General features: G+C 52.9%; 2 protein-coding genes across 4 annotated transcripts in view; one reads left to right on the top strand and one right to left on the bottom strand.

Moving 5' to 3' along the window:
* Positions 1–9,248: 9,248 nt before the first annotated feature.
* Positions 9,249–17,733, bottom strand: LOC123748015 (uncharacterized). Its single transcript, XM_069310299.1, has 3 exons — positions 17,720–17,733; positions 16,565–16,838; positions 9,249–11,411 (listed from the first exon to the last, which is right to left on the bottom strand). Exons 1-3 carry the CDS (start codon positions 17,731–17,733, stop codon positions 9,249–9,251), a joined length of 2,451 nt encoding a protein of 816 aa, XP_069166400.1.
* Positions 17,734–18,679: 946 nt separating this feature from the next.
* The window catches only part of LOC123767493 (homeobox protein prospero), a 38,209-nt gene continuing 33,879 nt past the window's right edge, over positions 18,680–23,009 (top strand). For 2 of the 3 annotated variants that reach the window (XM_069310522.1, XM_069310521.1), the window contains exon 1: positions 18,682–20,937. In XM_069310522.1, the coding sequence (XP_069166623.1) occupies positions 18,777–20,937 (2,161 nt within the window). In that variant the 5' untranslated portion in view covers positions 18,682–18,776. Of the gene's footprint in view, positions 20,938–23,009 lie in introns of all 3 variants that reach the window. The other variant, XM_069310523.1, reaches the window with a different exon arrangement.

Here is a 23,009-nt window from a genome sequence, read left to right as displayed (position 1 = left end):
GTTTTTGGCCACTAGCGGCGAAAATCGCGCTATTTTTGGCCGGTAGCGGCGAAAATCACGATTTTTGCCCGCCACTTGCGAAAATCGCATGGTTTTTGACCGCTAGCGGCGAAAATCGCGCGGTTTTTGGCCGGTAGCGGTGAGAATCGCGCTATTTTTTCCCCGCCAGCTGCAAAAATCGCACGGTTTTTGGCCGCTAGCGGCGTAAATCGCGCTATTTTTGGCCGGTAGCGGCGAAAATTACGATTTTTGCCCGCCAGCTGCGAAAATCGCATGGTTTTTGGCCGCTAGCGGCGAAAATCGCGCCGTTTTTGGCCGGTAGCGGCGAAAATCGCGCTATTTTTGCCTGCCAGCTGCAAAAATCGCATAGTTGCTGGCTGCTAGCGTCGATAATAGCGCGGTTTTCGGCCGTTAGCGGCAAAAATCGCCCGATTTTTGGCCGCTAGCGGCGAAATTCGCACGATTTTTGGCCGCTACCGGCGAAAATCGCGCTATTTTTGGCCGGTAGGCTCGAAAATCGCGATTTTTGCCCGCCAGCTGCGAAAATCGCATGGTTTTTGGCCGCTAGCGGCGAAAATCGCGCGGTTTTTGGACGGTAGCGGCGAAAATCGCGATATTTTTGCCCGCCAGCTGCAAAAATCGCATAGTTTCTGGCTGCTAGCGGCGAAAATCGCGCGATTTTTGGCCGCTTGCGGCGAAAATCGCCCGATTTTAGGCTGCTAGTGGCGAAAATCGCACGGTGTTTGGCCGCTAGCGGCGAAAATCGCGCTATTTTTGGCCGGTAGCGGCGAAAATCGCGATTTTTGCCCGCCAGCTGCGAAAATCGCATGGTTTTTAGCCGCTAGCGGCGAAAATCGCGCGGTTTTTCGCCGGTAGCGGCGAAAATAGCGCTATTTTTGCCCGCTAGCTGCAAAAATCGCATAGTTTCTGGTCGCTAGCGGCGAAAATCGCGCTATTTTTGGCCGGTAGCGGCGAAAATCGCGATTTTTGCCCGCCAGCGGCGAAAATCGCACGGTTTTTGGCCAGTTGCGGCGAAAATCGCGCTATTTTTGGCCGGTAGCGGCGAAAATCGCGATTTTTGCCCGCCAGCTGCGAAAATCGCATGGTTTTTGGGCGCTAGCGGCGAAATTCGCACGATTTTTGGCTGGTAGCGGGGAAAATCACGATTTTTGCCCGCAAGCTGCGAAAATCGCATAGTTTTTGGCCGCTAGCGGCGAAAATCGCGCGGTTTTTGGCCGGTAGCGGCGAAAATCGCGCTATTTTTGCCCGCGAGCTGCAAAAATCGCATAGTTTCTGGTCGCTAGCGGCGAAAATCGCGCTATTTTTGGGTGGTAGCGGCGAAAATCGTGATTTTTGCCCGCCAGAGGCGAAAATCGCACGGTTTTTGGCCGCTAGCGGCGAAAATCGCGCTATTTTTGGCCGGTAGCGGCGAAAATCGCGATTTTTGCCCGCCAGCTGCGAAAATCGCATGGTTTTTGGCCGCTAGCGGCGAAAATCGCGCGATTTTTGGCAGGTAGCGGCGAAAATCGCGATATTTTTGCCCGCCAGCTGCAAAAATCGCATAGTTTCTGGTCGCTAGCGGCGAAAATCGCCCGATTTTAGGCCGCTAGTGGCGAAAATCGCACGGTTTTTGGCCGCTAGCGGCGAAAATCGCGCTATTTTTGGCCGCTTGCGGCGAAAATCGGCCTATTTTTGACCGCTAGCGGCGAAAATCGCATGGTTTTTGGCGGGTAGCGGCGAAAATCGCGCGATTTTTACCCGCCAGCTGCAAAAATCGCACGGTTTTTGGCCGCAAGCGGCGAAAATCGCGCTATTTTTGGCCGGTAGCGGCGAAAATCGCGATTTTTGCCCGCCAGCTGCGAAAATCGCATGGTTTTTGGCCGCAAGCAGCGAAAATCGCGCTATTTTTGGCCGGTAGCCGCGAAAATCGCGATTTTTGCCCGCCAGCTGCGAAAATCGCATGGTTTTTGGCCGCTAGCGGCGAGAATCGCGCGGTTTTTGGCCGGTAGCGGCGGAAATCGCGATTTTTGCCCGCAAGCTGCGAAAATCGCATGGTTTTTGGCCGGTAGCGGCGAAAATCGCGCTATTTTTTCCCGCCAGCTGCAAAAATCGCATAGTTTCTGGTCGCTAGCAGCGAAAATCGCGCTATTTTTGGCCGGTAGCGGCGAAAATCGCGATTTTTGCCCGCCAGCGGCGAAAATCGCACGGTTTTTGGCCGCTAGCGGCGAAAATCGCGCTATTTTTGGCGTTAGCGGCGAAAATCGCGATTTTTGCCCGCCAGCTGCGAAAATCGCATGGTTTTTGGCCGCTAGCGGCGAAAATCGCGCCGTTTTTGGCCGGTAGCGGCGAAAATCGCGCTATTTTTGCCTGCCAGCTGCAAAAATCGCATAGTTGCTGGCTCCTAGCGTCGATAATAGCGCGGTTTTCGGCCGTTAGCGGGAAAAATCGCCCGATTTTTGGCCGCTAGCGGCGAAAATCACACGGTTTTTGGCCGCTAGCGGCGAAAATCGCGCTATTTTTGGCCGCTTGCGGCGAAAATCGGCCGATTTTTGACCGCTAGCGGCGAAAATCGCTTGGTTTTTGGCCGGTAGCGGCGAAAATCGCGCGGTTTTTTGCCGATAGCGGCGAAAATCGCGATATTTTTGCCCGCCAGCTGCAAAAATCGCATAGTTTCTGGTCGCTAGCGGCGAAAATCGGGCGATTTTTGGCCGCTTGCGGCGAAAATCGCCCGATTTTAGGCCGCTAATGGCGAAAATCGCACGGTTTTTGGCCGCTAGCGGCGAAAATCGCGCTATTTTTGGCCGATAGCGGCGAAAATCGCGATTTTTGCCCGCCAGCTGCGAAAATCGCATGGTTTTTGGCCGCTAGCGGCGAAAATCGCGCGGTTTTTGGCTGGTAGCGGCGAAAATCGCGATTTTTGCCCGCAAGCTGCGAAAATCGCATGGTTTTTGGACGGTAGCGGGAAAAATCGCGCTATTTTTTCCCGCCAGCTGCAAAAATCGCATAGTTTCTGGTCGCTAGCAGCGAAAATCGCACTATTTTTGGCCGGTAGGGGCGAAAATCGCGATTTTTGCCCGCCAGCGGCGAAAATCGCACGGTTTTTGGCCGCTAGCGGCGAAAATCGCGCTATTTTTGGCGTTAGCGGCGAAAATCGCGATTTTTGCCCGCCAGCTGCGAAAATCGAATGGTTTTTGGCCGCTAGCGGCGAAAATCGCGCGGTTTTTGGCCGGTAGCGGCGAAATTCGCGCGATTTTTACCCGCCAGCTGCAAAAATCGCATAGTTTCTGGCCGCTAGCGGCGAAAATCGCGCGATTTTTCGCCGCTAGCGGCGAAATTCGCACGGTTTTTGGCCGCTAGCGGCGAAAATCGCGCTATTTTTGGCCGGTAGCGACGAAAATCGCGATTTTTGCCCGCCAGCTGCGAAAATCGCATGGTTTTTGGCCGCTAGCGGCGAAAATCGCGCTGTTTTTGGCTGGTAGCGGCGAAAATCGCGATTTTTGCCCGCAAGCTGCGAAAATCGCATGGTTTTTGGCCGCTAGCGGCGAAAATCGCGCGGTTTTTGGCCGGTAGCGGCAAAAATCGCGCTATTTTTGCCCGCCAGCTGCAAAAATCGCATAGTTTCTGGTCGCTAGCGGCGAAAATCGCGCTATTTTTGGCCGGTAGCGGCGAAAATCGCGATTTTTGCCCGCCAGCGGCGAAAATCGCACGGTTTTTGGCCGCTAGCGGCGAAAATCGCGCTATTTTTGGCCGGTAGCGGCGAAAATCGCGATTTTTGCCCGCCAGCTGCGAAAATCGCATGGTTTTTGGCCGCTAGCGGCGAAAATCGCGCTGTTTTTGGCCGGTAGCGGCGAAAATCGCGCTATTTTTGCCTGCCAGCTGCAAAAATAGCATAGTTGCTGGCTGCTAGCGTCGAAAATAGCGCGGTTTTCGGCCGTTAGCGGCAAAAATCGCCCGATTTTTGGCCGCTAGCGGCGAAAATCGCGCTATTTTTGGCCGGTAGCGGCGAAAATCGCGATTTTTGCCCGCCAGCTGCGAAAATCGTATGGTTTTTGGCCGCTAGCGGCGAAAATCGCGCAGTTTTTGGCAGGTAGCGGCGAAAATCGCGATTTTTGCCCGCCAGCGGCGAAAATCGCACGGTTTTTGGCCGCTAGCGGCGAAAATCGCGCTATTTTTGGCGTTAGCGGCGAAAATCGCTATTTTTGCCCGCCAGCTGCGAAAATCGCATGGTTTTTGGCCGCTAGCGGCGAAAATCGCGCCGTTTTTGGCCGGTAGCGGCGAAAATCGCGCTATTTTTGCCTGCCAGCTGCAAAAATCGCATAGTTGCTGGCTGCTAGCGTCGATAATAGCGCGGTTTTCGGCCGTTAGCGGGAAAAATCGCCCGATGTTTGGCCGCTAGCGGCGAAAATCACACGGTTTTTGGCCGCTGGCGGCGAAAATCGCGCTATTTTTGGCCGCTTGCGGCGAAAATCGGCCGATTTTTTACCGCTAGCGGCGAAAATCGCGCTGTTTTTGGCCGGTAGCGGCGAAAATCGCGCTATTTTTGCCTGCCAGCTGCAAAAATAGCATAGTTGCTGGCTGCTAGCGTCGAAAATAGCGCGGTTTTCGGCCGTTAGCGGCAAAAATCGCCCGATTTTTGGCCGCTAGCGGCGAAAATCGCACTATTTTTGGCCGGTAGCGGCGAAAATCGCGATTTTTGCCCGCCAGCTGCGAAAATCGTATGGTTTTTGGCCGCTAGCGGCGAAAATCGCGCAGTTTTTGGCAGGTAGCGGCGAAATTCGCGCGATTTTTCCCCGCCAGCTGCAAAAATCGCATAGTTTCTGGCCACTAGCGGCGAAAATCGCGCGATTTTTGGCCGCTTGCGGCGAAAATCGGCCGATTTTTGGCACCTAGCGGCGAAAATCGCACGGTTTTTGGCCGCTAGCGGCGAAAATCGCGCTATTTTTGGCCGGTAGCTGCGAAAATCGCGATTTTTGCCCGCCAGCTGCGAAAATCGCGCTGTTTTTGGCCGCTAGCGGCGAAAATCGCGCGGTTTTTGGCCGGTAGCGGCGAAAATCGCGATATTTTTGCCCGCCAGCTGGAAAAATCGCATAGTTTCTGGCCGCTAGTGGCGAAAATCGCGCGATTTTTGGCCGCTAGCGGCGAAAATCGCACGGTTTTTGGCCGCTAGCGGCGAAAATCGCGCTATTTTTGGCCGGTAGCGGCGAAAATCGCGATTTTTGCCCGCCAGCTGCGAAAATCGCTTGATTTTTGGCCGCTAGCGGCGAAAATCGCGCGGTTTTTGGCAGGTAGCGGCGAAATTCGCGTGATTTTTACCCGCCAGCTGCAAAAATCGCATAGTTTCTGGCCGCTAGCGGCGAAAATCGCGCTATTTTTGGCCGGTAGCGGCGAAAATCGCGATTTTTGCCCGCCAGCAGCGAAAATCGCATGGTTTTTGGCCGCTAGCGGCGAAAATCGCGCGGTTTTTGGCCGGTAGCGGCGAAAATCGCGTTATTTTTGCCTGCCAGCTGCAAAAATCGCATAGTTGCTGGCTGCTAGCGTCGAAAATACCGCGGTTTTCGGCCGTTAGCGGCAAAAATCGCCCGATTTTTGGCCGGTAGCGGCGAAAATCGCACGGTTTTTGGCCGCTAGCGGCGTAAATCGCGCTATTTTTGGCCGGTAGCGGCGAAAATCGCGATTTTTGCCCGCCAGCTGCGAAAATCGCTTGATTTTTGGCCGCTAGCGGCGAAAATCGCGCGGTTTTTGGCAGGTAGCGGCGAAATTCGCGTGATTTTTACCCGCCAGCTGCAAAAATCGCATAGTTTCTGGCCGCTAGCGGCGAAAATCGCGCTATTTTTGGCCGGTAGCGGCGAAAATCGCGATTTTTGCCCGCCAGCAGCGAAAATCGCATGGTTTTTGGCCGCTAGCGGCGAAAATCGCGCGGTTTTTGGCCGGTAGCGGCGAAAATCGCGTTATTTTTGCCTGCCAGCTGCAAAAATCGCATAGTTGCTGGCTGCTAGCGTCGAAAATACCGCGGTTTTCGGCCGTTAGCGGCAAAAATCGCCCGATTTTTGGCCGGTAGCGGCGAAAATCGCACGGTTTTTGGCCGCTAGCGGCGTAAATCGCGCTATTTTTGGCCGGTAGCGGCGAAAATCGCGATTTTTGCCCGCCAGCAGCGAAAATCGCATGGTTTTTGGCCGCTAGCGGCGAAAATCGCGCGGTTTTTGACCGGTAGCGGCGAAAATTGCGCTATTTTTGCCTGCCAGCTGCAAAAATTGCATAGTTGCTGGCTGCTAGCGTCGAAAATACCGCGGTTTTCGGCCGTTAGCGGCAAAAATCGCCCGATTTTTGGCCGCTAGCGGCGAAAATCGCACGGTTTTTGGCCGCTAGCTGCGTAAATCGCGCTATTTTTGGCCGGTAGCGGCGAAAATCGCGATTTTTGCCCGCCAGCAGCGAAAATCGCATGGTTTTTGGCCGCTAGCGGCGAAAATCGCGCGGTTTTTGGCCGGTAGCGGCGAAAATTGCGCTATTTTTGCCTGCCAGCTGCAAAAATCGCATAGTTGCTGGCTGCTAGCGTCGAAAATACCGCGGTTTTCGGCCGTTAGCGGCAAAAATCGCCCGATTTTTGGCCGCTAGCGGCGAAAATCGCACGGTTTTTGGCCGCTAGCGGCGTAAATCGCGCTATTTTTGGCCGGTAGCGGCGAAAATCGCGATTTTTGCCCGCCAGCTGCGAAAATCGCATGGTTTTTGGCCGCTAGCGGCGAAAATCGCGCGGTTTTTGGCAGGTAGCGGCGAAATTCGCGCGATTTTTACCCGCCAGCTGCAAAAATCGCATACTTTCTGGCCGCTAGCGGCGAAAATCGCGCGATTTTTCGCCGCTAGCAGCGAAATTCGCACGGTTTTTGGCCGCTAGTGGCGAAAATCGCTCTATTTTTGGCCGGTAGCGGCGAAAATCGCGATTTTTGCCCGCCAGCTGCGAAAATCGCATGGTTTTTGGCCGCTAGCGGCGAAAATCGCGCGGTTTTTGGCCGGTAGCGGCGAAAATCGCGATATTTTTGCCCGCCAGCTGCAAAAATCGCATACTTTCTGGCCGCTAGCGGCGAAAATCGCGCGATTTTTGGCCGCTTGCGGCGAAAATCGGCCGATTTTTGACCGCCAGCGGCGAAAATCGCAGGGTTTTTGGCCACTAGCGGCGAAAATCGCACTATTTTTGGCCGGTAGCGGCGAAAATCGCGATTTTTGCCTGCCAGCTGCGAAAATCGCATGGTTTTTGGCCGCTAGCGGCGAAAATCGCGCGGTTTTTGGCCGGTAGCGGCGAAAATCGCGCTATTTTTGCCTGCCAGCTGCAAAAATCGCATAGTTGCTGGCTGCCAGCGTCGAAAATAGCGCGGTTTTCGGCCGTTAGCGGCAAAAATCGCCCGATTTTTGGCCGCTAGCGGCGAAAATCGCACGGTTTTTGGCCGCTAGCGGCGAAAATCGCGCTATTTTTGGCCGGTAGCGGCGAAAATCGCGATTTTTGCCCGCCAGCTGGGAGTGGGGGCGTCTGATCTTGGGCCACCAGCTGTGGGAGTGGGGCGTCTGATCTTGGGCCAGCAGCTGTGGGAGTGGGGGCGTCTGATCTTGGGCCACCAGCTGTGGGAGTGGGGCGTCTGATCTTGGGCCACCAGCTGTGGGAGTGGGGGCGTCTGATCTTGGGCCACCAGCTGTGGGAGTGGGGCGTCTGATCTTGGGCCACCAGCTGTGGGAGTGGGGCGTCTCATCTTGGAGTAATGTTTCTAACATTGGGTCTCTAACATTAGGATGATGTTCCACACCCTGATGGCTTGGTGCTGTAGTCTGATGTTTAGTGGCTGTGTGTTCAGGAGTTCCTGGAGCTCCTGGATTGTCTGGTCATACGGTGGACGGTGTTTGGCTGCTCTCCTTAGCGCCTTATTCTCCACTGCTTGTAGCTTTTGCATACTAGTGTTCTTTGAGAGTATGTAGTGGTACTCGTCCTCCCACCTATTCCGTCTTTGACTCCCCTCCCACGCTACACTTCTCTTCTGTCCTCTTCCTTTCCCTACTTCTTCTTCCCTCCCACTCCCTCCTCCCTCTCTGAGAGTGTCCCGGTCAGTGTTAAATTACCACAAGATGGAGAGCGTTCCATACATCTCCTGACTCACACCGCCGGTCCCAGTGGCGGCTGTGTAGTTGAAGAGACGAGGAGGAGGAGAAAAGGTGGAATAGTGGTCTGGCGAGAAGTCTTGGTGAATAGGGGGTAGAGGGGAAAAGGAAAGAGACAGGACGCAACTATTTTTTTATTATTAATACATTTAGAAATACAATCATTAATGCAGCTAATCTAGGGGCCAGATTCACGAAGCAGTTACGCAAGCACTTACGAACGTGTACATCTTTCCTCAATCTTTGACGGCTTTGGTTACGTTTATTAAACAGTTTACAAGCTTGAGAATTGCCAATCACCTGTTGTTATTGTTACAAACAGCCTCCTGGTGCTTCGGAGCTCACTAACTGTTTAATAATTGTAAACAAAGCCGCCAAAGATTGAGAAAAGATGTACAGGTTCGAAAGTGCTTGCGTAACTGCTTTGTGAATCTGGGCTCCTAGACTATATGAAGGGGAGTACAGTGTGTGTCAAGAACTAGCTGCCTTATACTATTTGAAGGGGAGTACAGAGTGTGTCAAGAACTAGCTGCCTTATACTATATGAAGGGGAGTACAGTGTGTGTCAAGAACTAGCTGCCCTAGACTATATGAAGGGGAGTACAGTGTGTGTCAAGAACTAGCTGCCCTAGACTATATGAAGGGGAGTACAGTGTGTGTCAAGAACTAGCTGCCCTAGACTATATGAAGGGGAGTACAGTGTGTGTCAAGAACTAGCTACGTGATGCTAAACCTGCCCATCACACAGGATGGCTATAGTCACAGAGCCACGTGTTCAACACTGGCAAACTTAGGATGCATTATGAGGATATCAAGAACACGAAAGATAACGGTAATGTCTTCTCGCAGACACAACAACATAGGATAACAACCCCACACTTGTCTATTTGTGAAATTGATGCATAGAAATTGACAGCGAGTCTTTCGCGCTCTCCTGAGGGCTTTATCAAGGTCTGAGTGTGTGATTAGGACCAGACTTACATCTTAACGTCTAATCTAAACGCTGATTAGACGTTGAGATGTAAGTCTGGTCCTAATCACACAATCAGACCTTGACAAAGCACTCAGGAGAGCACGTAAGACTTGCTGTCAAATTCCATGCATCAATTTCACAAATAGACAAGTGGGAGTTTATAAGAGGCTTGCAAAGCTCCGAATCTGAGGAAGGTCTGAAGGGTCTGGGGGAGATCTGAAGGATCTGGAGGAGGTCTAAAGGATCTGGAGGTCTGGAGGGTCTGGGGGGGGGTCTGAAGGGTCTGGGGGAGGTCTGAAGGGTCTGGGGGAGGTCTGAAGGGTCTGGGGAAGGTCTGAAGGGTCTGGAGAAGGTCTGAAGGATCTGGAGGAGGTCTGAAGGGTCTGGGGGGGTCTGAAGGGTCTGGGGGGAGGTCTGAAGGGTCTGGGGGAAGGTCTGAAGGGTCTGGGGGAGGTCTGAAGGGTCTGGGGGGAGGTCTGAAGGGTCTGGGGGGAGGTCTGAAGGGTCTGGGGGGAGGTCTGAAGGGTCTGGAGGTCTGAAGGGTCTGGGGGAAGGTCTGAAGGGTCTGGGGGGAGGTCTGAAGGGTCTGGGGGAAGGTCTGAAGGGTCTGGGGGAGGTCTGAAGGGTCTGGGGGAGGTCTGAAGGGTCTGGGGGAGGTCTGAAGGGTCTGGGGGGAGGTCTGAAGGGTCTGGAGGTCTGAAGGGTCTGGGGGAAGGTCTGAAGGGTCTGGGGGGAGGTCTGAAGGGTCTGGGGGGAGGTCTGAAGGGTCTGGGGGAAGGTCTGAAGGGTCTGGGGGAGGTCTGAAAGGTCTGGGGGAGGTCTGAAGGGTCTGGGGGGAGGTCTGAAGGGTCTGGGGGGAGGTCTGAAGGGTCTGGAGAAGGTCTGAAGGATCTGGAGGAGGTCTGAAGGGTCTGGAGGAGGTCTGAAGGGTCTGGAGAAGGTCTGAAGGATCTGGAGGAGGTCTGAAGGGTCTGGGGGGGTCTGAAGGGTCTGCGGGGAGGTCTGAAGGGTCTGGGGGGAGGTCTGAAGGGTCTGGGGGGAGGTCTGAAGGGTCTGGGGGAAGGTCTGAAGGGTCTGGGGGGAGGTCTGAAGGGTCTGGGGGAAGGTCTGAAGGGTCTGGGGGAAGGTCTGAAGGGTCTGGGGGGAGGTCTGAAGGGTCTGGGGGAAGGTCTGAAGGGTATGGGGGAGGTCTGAAGGGTCTGGGGGGAGGTCTGAAGGGTCTGAGGGAAGGTCTGAAGGGTCTGGGGGAGGTCTGAAGGGTCTGGGGGAAGTCTGAAGGGTCTGGGGGGAGGTCTGAAGGGTCTGGGGGAAGGTCTGAAGGGTCTGGGGGGAGGTCTGAAGGATCTGGGGAAGGTCTGAAGGGTCTGGGGAAGGTCTGAAGGGTCTGGGGGAAGGTCTGAAGGGTCTGGGGGAAGGTCTGAAGGGTCTGGGGGAAGGTCTGAAGGATCTGGGGGAAGGTCTGAAGGGTCTGGGGGGAGGTCTGAAGGGTCTCGGGGAAGGTCTGAAGGGTCTGGGGGAGGTCTGAGGGTCTGGGGGGAGGTCTGAAGGGTCTGGGGGGAGGTCTGAAGGGTATGGGGGAGGTCTGAAGGGTCTGGGGGGAGGTCTGAAGGGTCTGAGGGAAGGTCTGAAGGGTCTGGGGGAGGTCTGAAGGGTCTGGGGGAAGTCTGAAGGGTCTGGGGGGAGGTCTGGGGGGAGGTCTGAAGGGTCTGGGGGGAGGTCTGAAGGATCTGGGGAAGGTCTGAAGGGTCTGGGGAAGGTCTGAAGGGTCTGGGGAAGGTCTGAAGGGTCTGGAGAAGGTCTGAAGGGTCTGGGGGGGTCTGAAGGGTCTGGGGGGGTCTGAAGGATCTGGAGGTCTGAAGGGTCTGGGGGGGTCTGAAGGGTCTGGGGGAAGGTCCGAAGGGTGTGGGGGAAGGTCTGAAGGGTCTGGGGAAGGTCTGAAGGGTCTGGAGGAGATCTGAAGGGTCTGGGGGAGGTCTGAAGGGTCTGGGGGAAGTCTGAAGGGTCTGGAGGAGATCTGAAGGGTCTGGGGGAAGTCTGAAGGGTCTGGAGGAGATCTGAAGGGTCTGGGGAAGGTCTGATATAGAGGCCAGGGGGGAGGGAATGACCCAGTTCCTGCTCCCAGAGCTGCTACAGTGTCTTCAAGGCGGTCGGTGATGTCTCTGCGGTGTTGGAGGTTCGTGTCTGCTTCCCGCGTTCGTGTCTGCTCCCCCGGGTCACAGTTCTCGCTCTCAGCGCCGCTGGGGGAGGACTGTAGGGGCTCTGCTGGGGGCTGGAATGGCCCGAGTCGAACTGGAGAGACCTGATCAGGGGATTAAAAAGAGCACATGAGAGCAGGAAAAGGTCGATAAGAGTTTAAAACAGTGGTAAACAGAGGTGAACAGTGGTGAACAGAGGTGAACAGGTGAACAATGGTAAACAGAGGTGAACAGTGGTAAACAGAGGTAAACAGTGGTAAACAGAGGTGAACAGTGGTAAACATAGCTGAACAATGGTAAACAGAAGTGAACAGGTGAACAATGGTAAACAGAGGTGAACAGGTGAACAATGGTAAACAGAGGTGAACAGGTGAACAATGGTAAACAGAGGTAAACAATGGTAAACAGGTGAACAAGGGTAAACAGAGGTGAACAGGTGAACAAAGGTAAACAGGTGAACAAGGGTAAACAATGGTAAACAGGTGAACAAGGGTAAACAATGGTAAACAGAGGCGAACAATGGTAAACAGAGGTGAACAGGTGAACAATGTTTATCATTGTTTACCATTGTTCACCTGTTCACCTCTGTTTACCCCTTATATATATATATATATATATATATATATATATATATATATATATATATATATATGTCGTACCTAGTAGCCAGAACTCACTTCTCAGCCTACTATGCAAGGCCCGATTTGCCTAATAAGCCAAGTTTTCATGAATTAATTGTTTTTCGACTACCTAACCTACCTAACCTAACCTAACTTTTTAGGCTACCTAACCTAACCTATAAAGATAGGTTAGGTTCGGTCATATATCTACGTTAATTTTAACTCCAATGAAAAAAAATTGACCTCATACATAATGAAATGGGTAGCTTTATCATTTCATAAGACAAAAATTAGAGAAAATATATTAATTCAGGAAAACTTGGCTTATTAGGCAAATCGGGCCTTGCATAGTAGGCTAAGAAGTGCGTTCTGGCTACTAGGTACGACATATATATATATATATATATATATATATATATATATATATATATATATATATATATATATATATATATATATACATATATATATATATATACATATATATATATATATATATATACATATATATATATATATATATACATATATATATATATATATATATATATATATATATATATATATATATATATATATATATATATATATATAAAATCACCACCACCATGGGAGGTGGTGACGATACCACCAGCACCATGGGTGGTGGTGGTGGTAGCAACAAGCACTAACCAAACACCGCGGCGGCTCTCCGCCAATAAGAGCCGAGAATAATGTCAATAAAAACAATAACAAACACTGATTACGTCACCGATGTTGCCAACCTGCGGTCACCGATTTCGCCCGTTTATAAAGACGAACCCATTGTTTCCCCTCCTTACCGATATATATATATATATATCTACATATATACATTCCCTAACAGGTCAATGCGCCAAGCACACATATGTCGTAACTTTAACAACCTTCCCGTTTATAATACATATTCCGTTTACCACAGAAAACGGAAGTCAACAAACATTTTCGGCGCGCAAATTTCAAACTGAGTTAAACCGGCCTAACGACCGAAGGTAGTCTAAAAAGCTGTCGCTATGGCGTCATATCTCTGCCTACCGCACGGAGATAAACCATCACGGAGCTATCATTTGACGGCCAGATAGAGAGAGACACATGTCGTCACTTTCAATATTTGATGAACTATAACAGCTTTGCTCAATCGGCGGCGGACTGGTAACAATGTGTGAGAAGCGGCAGATTATCGGCAACTTTCGCCACACCGAAACCATACGGTGTCATCACACTGCCTCTTAGCAATAATATATATATATATATATATATATATATATATATATATATATATATATATATATATATATATATATATATATATACACACACAAGCCAGGGGACAGTAAGCCAGGTATAGATGTGGTGAAGGTCAACTTTTTTTTTAAAAAAGCTGCCATTGACAATGCTTAAGCCTCCCCTACCCACCCCTACCCCCCCCCCTCTGGCACCTCCTCTCTCTTCTGGCACTCCCTCCTCCTGGCACCTCCTCAGCCCCCCCCCCTGTTCTCGCACCCTGCTCCCCCTTCTATCCGAAACTCAGTCTCTGTCCCAGAAGTCTTTCCTCTTTTTCTGTCTAGGGTTTCGAGCATCCCCTTCTCCCTCCTCCCCCCCCCCTCTCCCATGTCCTAGGGACCCTAGGACTCTGGTAACGGGGGGGTCCTAGGAAGAGGGGGTGGGGGGGGGATGTGGTGGAGGGGGGATAGACAGAAGGTGGTGTACGAAACAGAAGTAACGTTAGTGAATAAGGTGTTAGCGTGGAGGACTTAAGTGTACGTCCAACGTGGAGGACTTAAATGTACGTCCAACGTGGAGGACTTAAGTGTACGTCCAAGAACTCACTCTGCAGCAATCCCTCTCAGCTGTCACTCAACTGTCACTCGACTGTCAATGTCACCCGACTGTCACTGTCACCCAACAACTGTCACTGTCACCAAACTGTCACTGTCACCCAAACTGTCACTGTCACTCAAATCTCACTGTCACTCAACTGTCACACATCAGATATGTGGTCGTGGGACCTCCTAGGACATATGTGGGGTGTGTGTATGTGGGGGACACCCCCCCCCAGACAGACGTATGAGGGGACACCACCTCCACAGACGGGTGAGGGGACACCCCCCCCAGACAGACGGGTGAGGGGACACCCCCCCCCCCAGACAGACGGGTGAGGGAGGAGACAGACAGACAGAGACGTGTAAGAGTGACGTGCTCACGACCCACACTGGTCCTCCGCGACGGGGGTCAGTCAGGCGGTCGCGGCGTTGATGGGGTAGCATTTGTGGGCGGAGATCTGCGCGAGGGGGCAGACAGGCGCGGGGGTTGAGACAGGCGCAGGGGAAGGCAATAGGCGCGGGGAGGGACAGGGGGACAGGGAGCGGGGGGGGGGGGGCCTACAATTGAGGCGTGAAAGGCAATTCGCGCGTGGCGCCGACACACCCGTGAATGCCGACGAGCGCGCGAACACTGGCAGGTGTGTGGCGCCAGAGACGGGCGTTTCGCGTAGACAGTGGCACGCACACGTGGGCAGTGACAGGCGTGTATAGACAGTGGCACGCACACGTGGGCAGTGACAGGCGTGTATAGACAGTGGCACGCACGTAGACAGTGACAGGCACGTGGACAGTAGTGACAGGTGTGTGTGTGTGACAAGTGCGTGGAAGCACTCAAAACACGTGGATGCCGACAGGCGGCTGGAAGCACTCAGGCACATGGATGCTGACAGGTACGTGGTGGGTGACAGGTACGTGGTGGGTGACAGTCACGTGGTGGGTGACAGGCACGTGGTGGGTGACAGGCACGTGGTGGGTGACAGGTACGTGGTGGGTGACAGTCACGTGGTGGGTGACAGGCACGTGGTGGGTGACAGGCACGTGGTGGGTGACAGGTACGTGGTGGGTGACAGTCACGTGGTGGGTGACAGGTACGTGGTGGGTGACAGTCACGTGGTGGGTGACAGGTACGTGGTGGGTGACAGGCACGTGGTGGGTGACAGGCACGTGGTGGGTGACAGGCACGTGGTGGGTGACAGTCACGTGGTGGGTGACAGTCACGTGGTGGGTGACAGGCACGTGGTGGGTGACAGGCACGTGGTGGGTGACAGGCACGTGGTGGGTGACAGGTACGTGGTGGGTGACAGTCACGTGGTGGGTGACAGGCACGTGGTGGGTGACAGGCACGTGGTGGGTGACAGGTACGTGGTGGGTGACAGTCACGTGGTGGGTGACAGGCACGTGGTGTGTGACAGGCACGTGGTGGGTGACAGGCACGTGGTGGGTGACAGGTACGTGGTGGGTGACAGTCACGTGGTGGGTGACAGGTACGTGGTGGGTGACAGGTATGTGGTGGGTGACAGGCACGTGGTGGGTGACAGGCACGTGGTGGGTGACAGGTACGTGGTGGGTGACAGTCACGTGGTGGGTGACAGGTACGTGGTGGGTGACAGGTATGTGGTGGGTGACAGGCACGTGGTGGGTGACGCACGTGGTGGGTGACAGGCACGTGGTGGGTGACAGGCACGTGGTGGGTGACAGGCACGTGGTGGGTGACAAGCACGTGGTGGGTGACAGGTACGTGGTGGGTGACAGGTACGTGGAGGGTGACAAGCACGTGGTGGGTGAGTCACGTGGTGGGTGACAAGCACGTGGTGGGTGACAGGCACGTGGTGGCCGACAGTCACGTGGGTGCCGACAGTCACGTGGAGGCCGACAGTCACGTGGTGGCCGACAGTCACGTGGAGGCCGACAGTCACGTGGTGGGTGACAGTCACGTGGTGGGTGACAGGCACGTGGTGGGTGACAGGCACGTGGTGGGTGACAGGCACGTGGGTGACAGGTACGTGGTTTGAGACAGGCACGTGGTGGGTGACAGGCACGTGGGTGACAGGTACGTGGTGGGAGACAGGCACGTGGTGGGAGACAGGCACGTGGTGGGTGACAGTCACGTGGTGGGTGACAGGCACGTGGTGGGAGACAGGCACGTGGTGGGTGACAGTCACGTGGTGGGTGACAGGCACGTGGTGGGTGACAGTCACGTGGTGGCCGAGTCACGTGGTGGGTGACAGTCACGTGGTGACCGACAGTCACATGGTGGGTGACAGGTACGTGAATGACAGTCACGTGGTGGGTGACAGAGCGGATATTGAGAGTGTATGGCTAATTATAGTGAGGGGCTGTGACAGGTGTAAGGTGGACTCACCTAGTTGTGCTTGCGGGGGTTGAGCTCTGGCTCTTTGGTCCCGCCTCTCAACCGTCAATCAACTGGTGTTCAGATTCCTGAGCCTACTGGGCTCTATCATATCTACACTTGAAACTGTGTATGGAGTCAGCCTCCACCACATCACTGCCTAATGCATTCCACCTGTTAACTACTCTGACACTGAAAAAGTTCTTTCTAACGTCTCTGTGGCTCATTTGGGTACTCAGTTTCCACCTGTGTCCCCTTGTTCGTGTTCCACCCGTGTTAAAGATTTGTATTTGACTTCTCTGTCAATTCCCCCCAGAATTTTGTAGGTGGTGATCATGTCTCACCTTACCTGTGTGGTGTAGGTAATGACGGTCATGCGGTTTGTGTCAGGTGTGTGTGGGCAATGGTAGTTGTGGTCCTTGTCACGACTACCACCACCCACACACCTGGAGATGGCTTGTGGGCGTGCGGGCGGCGGTGGTGGGCGTGCGGGTGACAGTAGGGGTTCGAGCGGCCGTGGGCGTGCGGGCGGCGGTGGTGGTGGGCGTGCGGGCGGCGGTGGTGGGCGTGCGGGTGGCGGTGGGCGTGCGGGCGGTGGCGGTGGGCGTGCGGGCGGCGGTGGTGGGTGTGCGGGCGGTGGCGGTGGGTGTGCGGGCGGCCGCCGTGGTGGGCGGGCGGGCGGCGGAGGGGGATGGGCTTACGGCAACACCGTCGCCACAGCTGACCAGAGGCCAGACGATCGATATCGTGAAGAGTCGCGCGAGCACTCCTCCTCCTCCTCCTCCTCCATCCTTCCGTTATCCTACATCCTCCTTTCGTCACCCTCCTTCACCTTTCATTCTCATTCATACTTGTTCCGCTTTCCATTCTTTGCCCTCTATTTTTTTCTGGTATATTTTCAATTCTTCGTCACTCCTATTATCTTGATTCCTCTTTCTTGCGTTCTCTATGTTTTCCTTATCATCCTAATCCTCGGCACTCTCCTTCCTCACTGTTGTATGGTTTGAGTCATCCTTACACTCTCCTTGCATTATAAATGTATTTTTTCTATGGCCCCTTCCTTAATTATCCACTAATATTCCATTGTTTCCCTCTATTATATTCGCCTCTCTCTCTCTTCTCTCTCCCTCCCTCCCACACTTTTCATTCATGATATCCCGCTCTCCTCTCACCTGATATTTATTTATTTTTTTATTTTTTGTTTCACCACCCCCTCCCCCTCTCTCTCTCTCTCACCACGTGTCATGAAGTGATGGTATTTTTGGTGTGTGTGTGTGTGTGTGTGTGTGTGTGTGTGTGTGTGTGTGTGTGTGTGTGTGTGTGTGTGTGTGTGTGTGTGTGTGTGTGTGTGTGTGAGAGTGTGTGTGAGTGTGTGTGCGCGCGCGCGCCTATCCGTGCTGTCTCACAGTAGCTATTGATAAAAAATATAAATAAATGTTTGTATACGTTTCCCTTGCTACGACCCCACGTCCAACCCCTCTCTTTCTCTCTTTCCCTCTTTTTTTCCCCTCACACACACACACACGTTCAGTGTCCCTTCCCCCTCTCTCTCTCTCTTTCTTGTTGTGTCTTCTCTTCCTACTATCCCCTTGACCACTTACCTAAGACAGCGCATGTACTCTGTCAGTTTCTTCTAAGATAAGCACTTATCCTTGGCTATCTTGATGCAGCGGAGGCTTATACATTCACAGCCATCAAGCCTATTGGTGTCCTCGGAACCCACTTAGCGCAATTCCTTCGCTGGTAGCCTCCTTATAAAATATAAAGGGATTGAGTGCTGCGATTCGCACGCGAGTCTGGCTTAGCGCGGCGGCGCCCCGCTCTTCTTGTCCTTATTGTTGAATAGTGGGGAGCGGCAACGATGCAGCCCACATCGCTGGCTTCTATATTCATATTACGCAATCTCTCTCTCTCTCTACCTCCCCCCCCCCGTTTGTCATGCTTTGTCATACCCATCTCTCGCATCCATATTTGATTACATATATACACACACACACACACACACGCGCGTGCAAATATATTTGTAATGTTTGATAGTATTTTGAGGATTGGTTTTATGCACTGGCGGTCCGTAGTAAGCTGGATTCATGCATATCGCTGCGTTGATTAAATATTATGAGTGATCTCTTTACTGCAGGCGTACGTACATAATGATCTGTGAAGCTATCTCGAGTAACTAATGTATGTTATACGAGAGAGAGTTTTATTTCATATAATTGGATAAGTTAGCACGAGTTGTTTTCTCATGAGCCTCATTGGTGATTCTGGAAAGGGCTACAGGGAGGGGTCCTCATGTGACGGGGGTGCGATTGTAACGCGGCAAATATGCCAGCGGCCACTATTTAGATGATTCCATGTCCGGAGTCGGTACCTTTTTCTATGTCATTTGGACTGGCTGATTATTTCACTTATTTTCATATACTTTCCTATTACATGTTGTATTATAATATAATTAACATATTTAATATAATTAGATATTATAATATATTATAAACCGCGAAGAAGTCGCCATTGCGCATCCTCAGCATACTCACGTACGTCTTTCTTACCCTTACAGGCGCACCGGATGAGCCAAGCAGCCTGGTTGGTGGCTTAAGAATCGGGCCTCGTGACGTAGCGCCGCCCTATTGGCCGCCACTACCTCTCGCTCCGCCCTCCATGCATCCTCCGCCAATCGGCGCGCTCCCTACCGCAATGGCTCACGACGAAGAAAGCGATTGCTTCATGCTAGGAGAAAAGCTGTCGAAGAAACCGAAACGGATCAGAACAAGAGTAGACGCCGGAGAGCCAAGGAACTCTTACTCGGCCTTCAGTAGTTTACCCAACTTGTGTGGTGTTAGTGTTAATGCAGTCAGGCCGGGAAGTGCTCCTAACCTCTTCAGTGCAAGTCAACCCTTTTGTGGACTACCATTTGTGAACTATTTCAACCCCCCACCCACGGTGGGTTCGCGCGGTATGCTAAGTGAGTTGTTCGGCGCCCACACCAAGCCTGTGGCGCCCTGCCCGCCTGAAGACACAGTGTCAAACATGGGTGTGTTGGACAAAGTGACGAGCTCTAGCGTCCATAGTGCTGATGCGGTGAACTCTGTGATTCGGGGGCCGGAGCCTGATAACGTGCTCTTGCGGGAAATCCTCCAGGGACGTAAACGGGACCTTCTTACTATGGAGGAGATAGAGGCCGCCCGCTCCTTACACAACAATAATAATAGTTACAAGGGGGCGACGGACTCTGTAGAGGCCAACAACGAGGAGACTAACGCGGGCAGGGATGAGAACAGCGTCTCGGCGGAGGACGCGCGCTGTGAGTCCGAGGTGGAGGAGACTATGAGTCAGAACAGTCCGCGCACAGACTCCCCAGAACCCAGGAAACGTCTGGAGAATATCGTGAGTGTGATCCGCTCCTCCCCCACCCCAAACACCACCGTCAACGGCTGCAAGAAGCGCAAACTCTACCTCCCGCAGCAGCACGAGACGCGCCCCAACTACGACTCCCAGAACGAGGAGGGCGAGGCTGCGGCCGAGCCTGACAACAAGACCAGACGGCTGGACGAGGACGAGCAGGCCGAGTCGAGGGTGGGCGAGGGCGGCGAGGAGGGGGGCCTCCAGATTGACCTGAGTGTCAGAAGACGCTCCCCAGAGCCTCAGCGCCCACCCTCCCCGAAGCCTCCCACCTCCACCTCCTCCAACGACTCCAACGACGCCTCCTCCTACCTCCTGGATTACGCCCAGCGATTAATACGCAACCAAGAGGCCCGATTACAGAGAGAAAACGACATGAAGAACACGGATCTGAACGAGAAGTTGCAGCTGCTGCGGAACTTGAGTCTGGGGTCGCAGGTGACGGACCTGGAGGGCCTGGCCGACGTGCTCAAGACGGAGATCACGGCGTCTCTGGCCGTCATCATCGACACCATAGTCAACAAGTACGTGCAGCAGAGAAAACTGCTCACCAAGCAGGCGGAAGTGGCCGCCGAGCAGCTCAACCGGGATATTGCCTCGCAGCTGATGGAGCGGTCTCGGTCCCCGCGGTCTCACAAGATGCTCGACTCCAGAGGGCCTCCCAACATGCCCAGGCTCAACGGCATGCCCGCCCCCCACGGCCCCCTCAACCTCTCCCCCTACCCTGGCTCCGAGAACAACCTCAATAACCTCAATCTGCCCCACCTCCGGCCGCCCCTCTATAAGCCCCCACACGGGTTCTTCCACGGCAATCTGCCCCCCATGGGCGGCATGATCCCCAGTGGGCAGTCGTCCCCCTACGGCGGGATGGAGCCCGAGCAGGACGAAGCCCTACCGCTAGTGGTGACGCCCAAGAAGAAGCGTCACAAGGTGACGGACTCTCGCCTCACGCCCCGGACCGTAGGACGCCTCCTGGAGGACTTCCCCCGCTACGGTCCCTTGCCAGGGATGGGTGGGCAGACGTCCCCTCGCAGCTCCCCTCCCCCGCCGCCCATGAACCACCACCCACACCACCGCCCCACCTCCTTCCCCCAACCCCCGCCCCTCCTGCCAGTGTCGCTACCCACCTCCGTCGCCATCCCCAACCCATCCTTGCACGACACCAGTTTACTATACCCAAGTTACTACGGCGGGCACCGGGCGTCGTCCCCCATGGACGGGCGGCGGGAGGAGTCCCCCGCGGGGCCCCCGCCACCGCACCCCCACCCGCTCCTACACCCGGCGCTCCTCGCAGCCTCCTCGCCGGACTCCTTCTCTCGCTTCCTTCACGGCGCCGACCACGACCGCGCCTCCGACTGCTCGCCGGCGGACCCACACTACGACGGAGTGCAGCCTACTATATCCTTTTATTCACCTGAACGTAAATATCAAATCCAACCGTTTGTTTTGTGTGTTTTGCTTCGCAGAAAGTTGCTTGTGTATCTCTCTCTCTGTCTCTCTCTCTCTCTCTCGTCCTCTCACACACACACACACGTCAGGTCACTCTCACGTCTCCTCACTCTTAGTGTTACTAAGTCATTCAAAACCACAGTGACACCGGGCCAAGTTATCGAGAAGTTTATGTTAGTGTCCCTGGCACTCCCTCTGATGGCTGTCCCTCCCCCAACAACCCCCCCTTCAGCATGTCCCCCTCCCCCACACACCCCCACCAACAGTGCCACCATCACCGTCTACCTACACCCCTCACACGCTAACTCATTACCTCACACGTCAGTGTAGGTGTCAACACCCTCCTCAGTGTTCCTGAATCAATCCTCCCTCAGTCGTGCTGAGTCAGTCAGTCATCTCTTATAATGTGATCCAATAATTCCTCGCTACTTTCTCTCCTCCTCTCCCTCTCTCTCTCTCTCTCCCTTCTTATCTTCCACGTGTCATTTGTTTCCTAGCCATCTTTCCTTGCTTCTCGGTATCTTTCTTGTCTCTACCTTTCTTCCCCCTTCATTATCATAGATTCACTCCATTATCTCCTGTGTTTTGTCCTCGCTTTCCCTTCCTCTTCTTATCTCCTGTTTCCACATAAAAACACTCATTTCAAAGTTATCTGTGTCTGTAATACATCTTTCAATTCTGCTTATGGCAACCACATAACTATTTGACCTGCAAACTATCTCCCAAGTCTACCCCCAAAACCCATCTCTCTAGTGATGGATATCATTAACATAAATCAACCTCTTATCTCCTATCTCATTTACAAAACAAGAATCCATGCTCTGTGGTCAAGTCATGTTATCCTCCTGGATAAAAAAAAAATGTTCCAATGTGTTTACAAATGCCGCAGTGTAAATAATACAATAGAGGGGCTTATTTTATTATTTAGATTGTCTCATTTCTTCTCTCGGGGTGATATTGGAGGCCTTGTTTTACCTTAATTTCCCTGCTTGGACCTTTGCCTTAGTCTTGCCTATCTGTGTGCTTCATATTTTACCCCTGCTTTTTTTTACCTTAGTGATCTCACTTTGATTCTGTTATAGTCATATTATTCCCACTACCTAAGTGTTTACCTAAGATTAGTTACTCTAAGAATAGTTATATCTGTCCACTGTATACCCAAGTCACTTCCCTTACCTTGAGGCTGCACATTGGTTACCCTAATGATGTGTGTCACTTACCTCTATCTGTAATTTACCTCAGTGCACATAATATCCCTGTCTACTAATAATTTCCTTATTTACCTAAGGGTTTATAATCTCCCTTTTCATTATCCTTAGTGCTAAATTACCTCCCTCACCATCTTCCTCAGTGTTCCTCCTACCTCATCATCTCCCTAAGTGTTCCCCATCTCCCATTTATTTGCCTCAATGTTCCCTCATCTTCCAATCATTTACCTCAGTGTTCATTCCTTCTTCTACCTAAGTGAACAGCATCTCCTAATGTTTATCATGCTCCCCAAAATCTCTACCTCAATGTTCATCATCTTACCTTCCTGATAATTACCTTACCTCATCATCTTACCCCTTGTGATGTTCATTTGAACCTACCTTAGCGCCTAGTGTTTACCTTAGTGTTCCCCATCACTACCTCCAGTGGCCGTGTGTTCCCCTCCCCCTCCCCCTCCCTTAGTGATTACCCAACCCCCATGAAGCTATCTTCCCCCTACCATTGATCTCTTATGTTTCCCTTAATGGTCCTCGTTACCTTCTTCTGGCTACGTTACCTCCATTGCTTCGTTTTTCACTCTCAGGGGCTCACAATTTCCCCTTCAATTTACCTCAAAATCCAGGACTTTCCTGCACGTTACCTTAATAACATTACACGTCTTGCCTAAATAATTCACGCCACTCTACTGCCTACCTTAATGCAGGCCTCTGCCGTAATGTTTACCTAAATGCTAACGTGTTGCCTTTCCTAATTAGGTAGATTGACATATTACCCATTTCCGCACTGGCTGTGTAGGCCTATTTTACCCCAAGTGTTACTGACCTCATTTGTAAG

The sequence above is a fragment of the Procambarus clarkii genome, chromosome 67 (assembly GCF_040958095.1).
Source record: "Procambarus clarkii isolate CNS0578487 chromosome 67, FALCON_Pclarkii_2.0, whole genome shotgun sequence".
Lineage (NCBI taxonomy): Eukaryota > Metazoa > Arthropoda > Malacostraca > Decapoda > Cambaridae > Procambarus > Procambarus clarkii.
The sequence above is the reverse complement of the archived record's forward strand: the minus strand, read 5'-3'. Positions and strand labels throughout refer to the sequence as shown.

Coding starts and splice junctions, on each gene's coding strand:
- LOC123748015 (XM_069310299.1), bottom strand. Junction 11,412..16,564: donor CGCCCACAAGCCATCTCCAG/GTGTGTGGGTGG, acceptor TCCCCTGATCAG/GTCTCTCCAGTTCGACTCGG.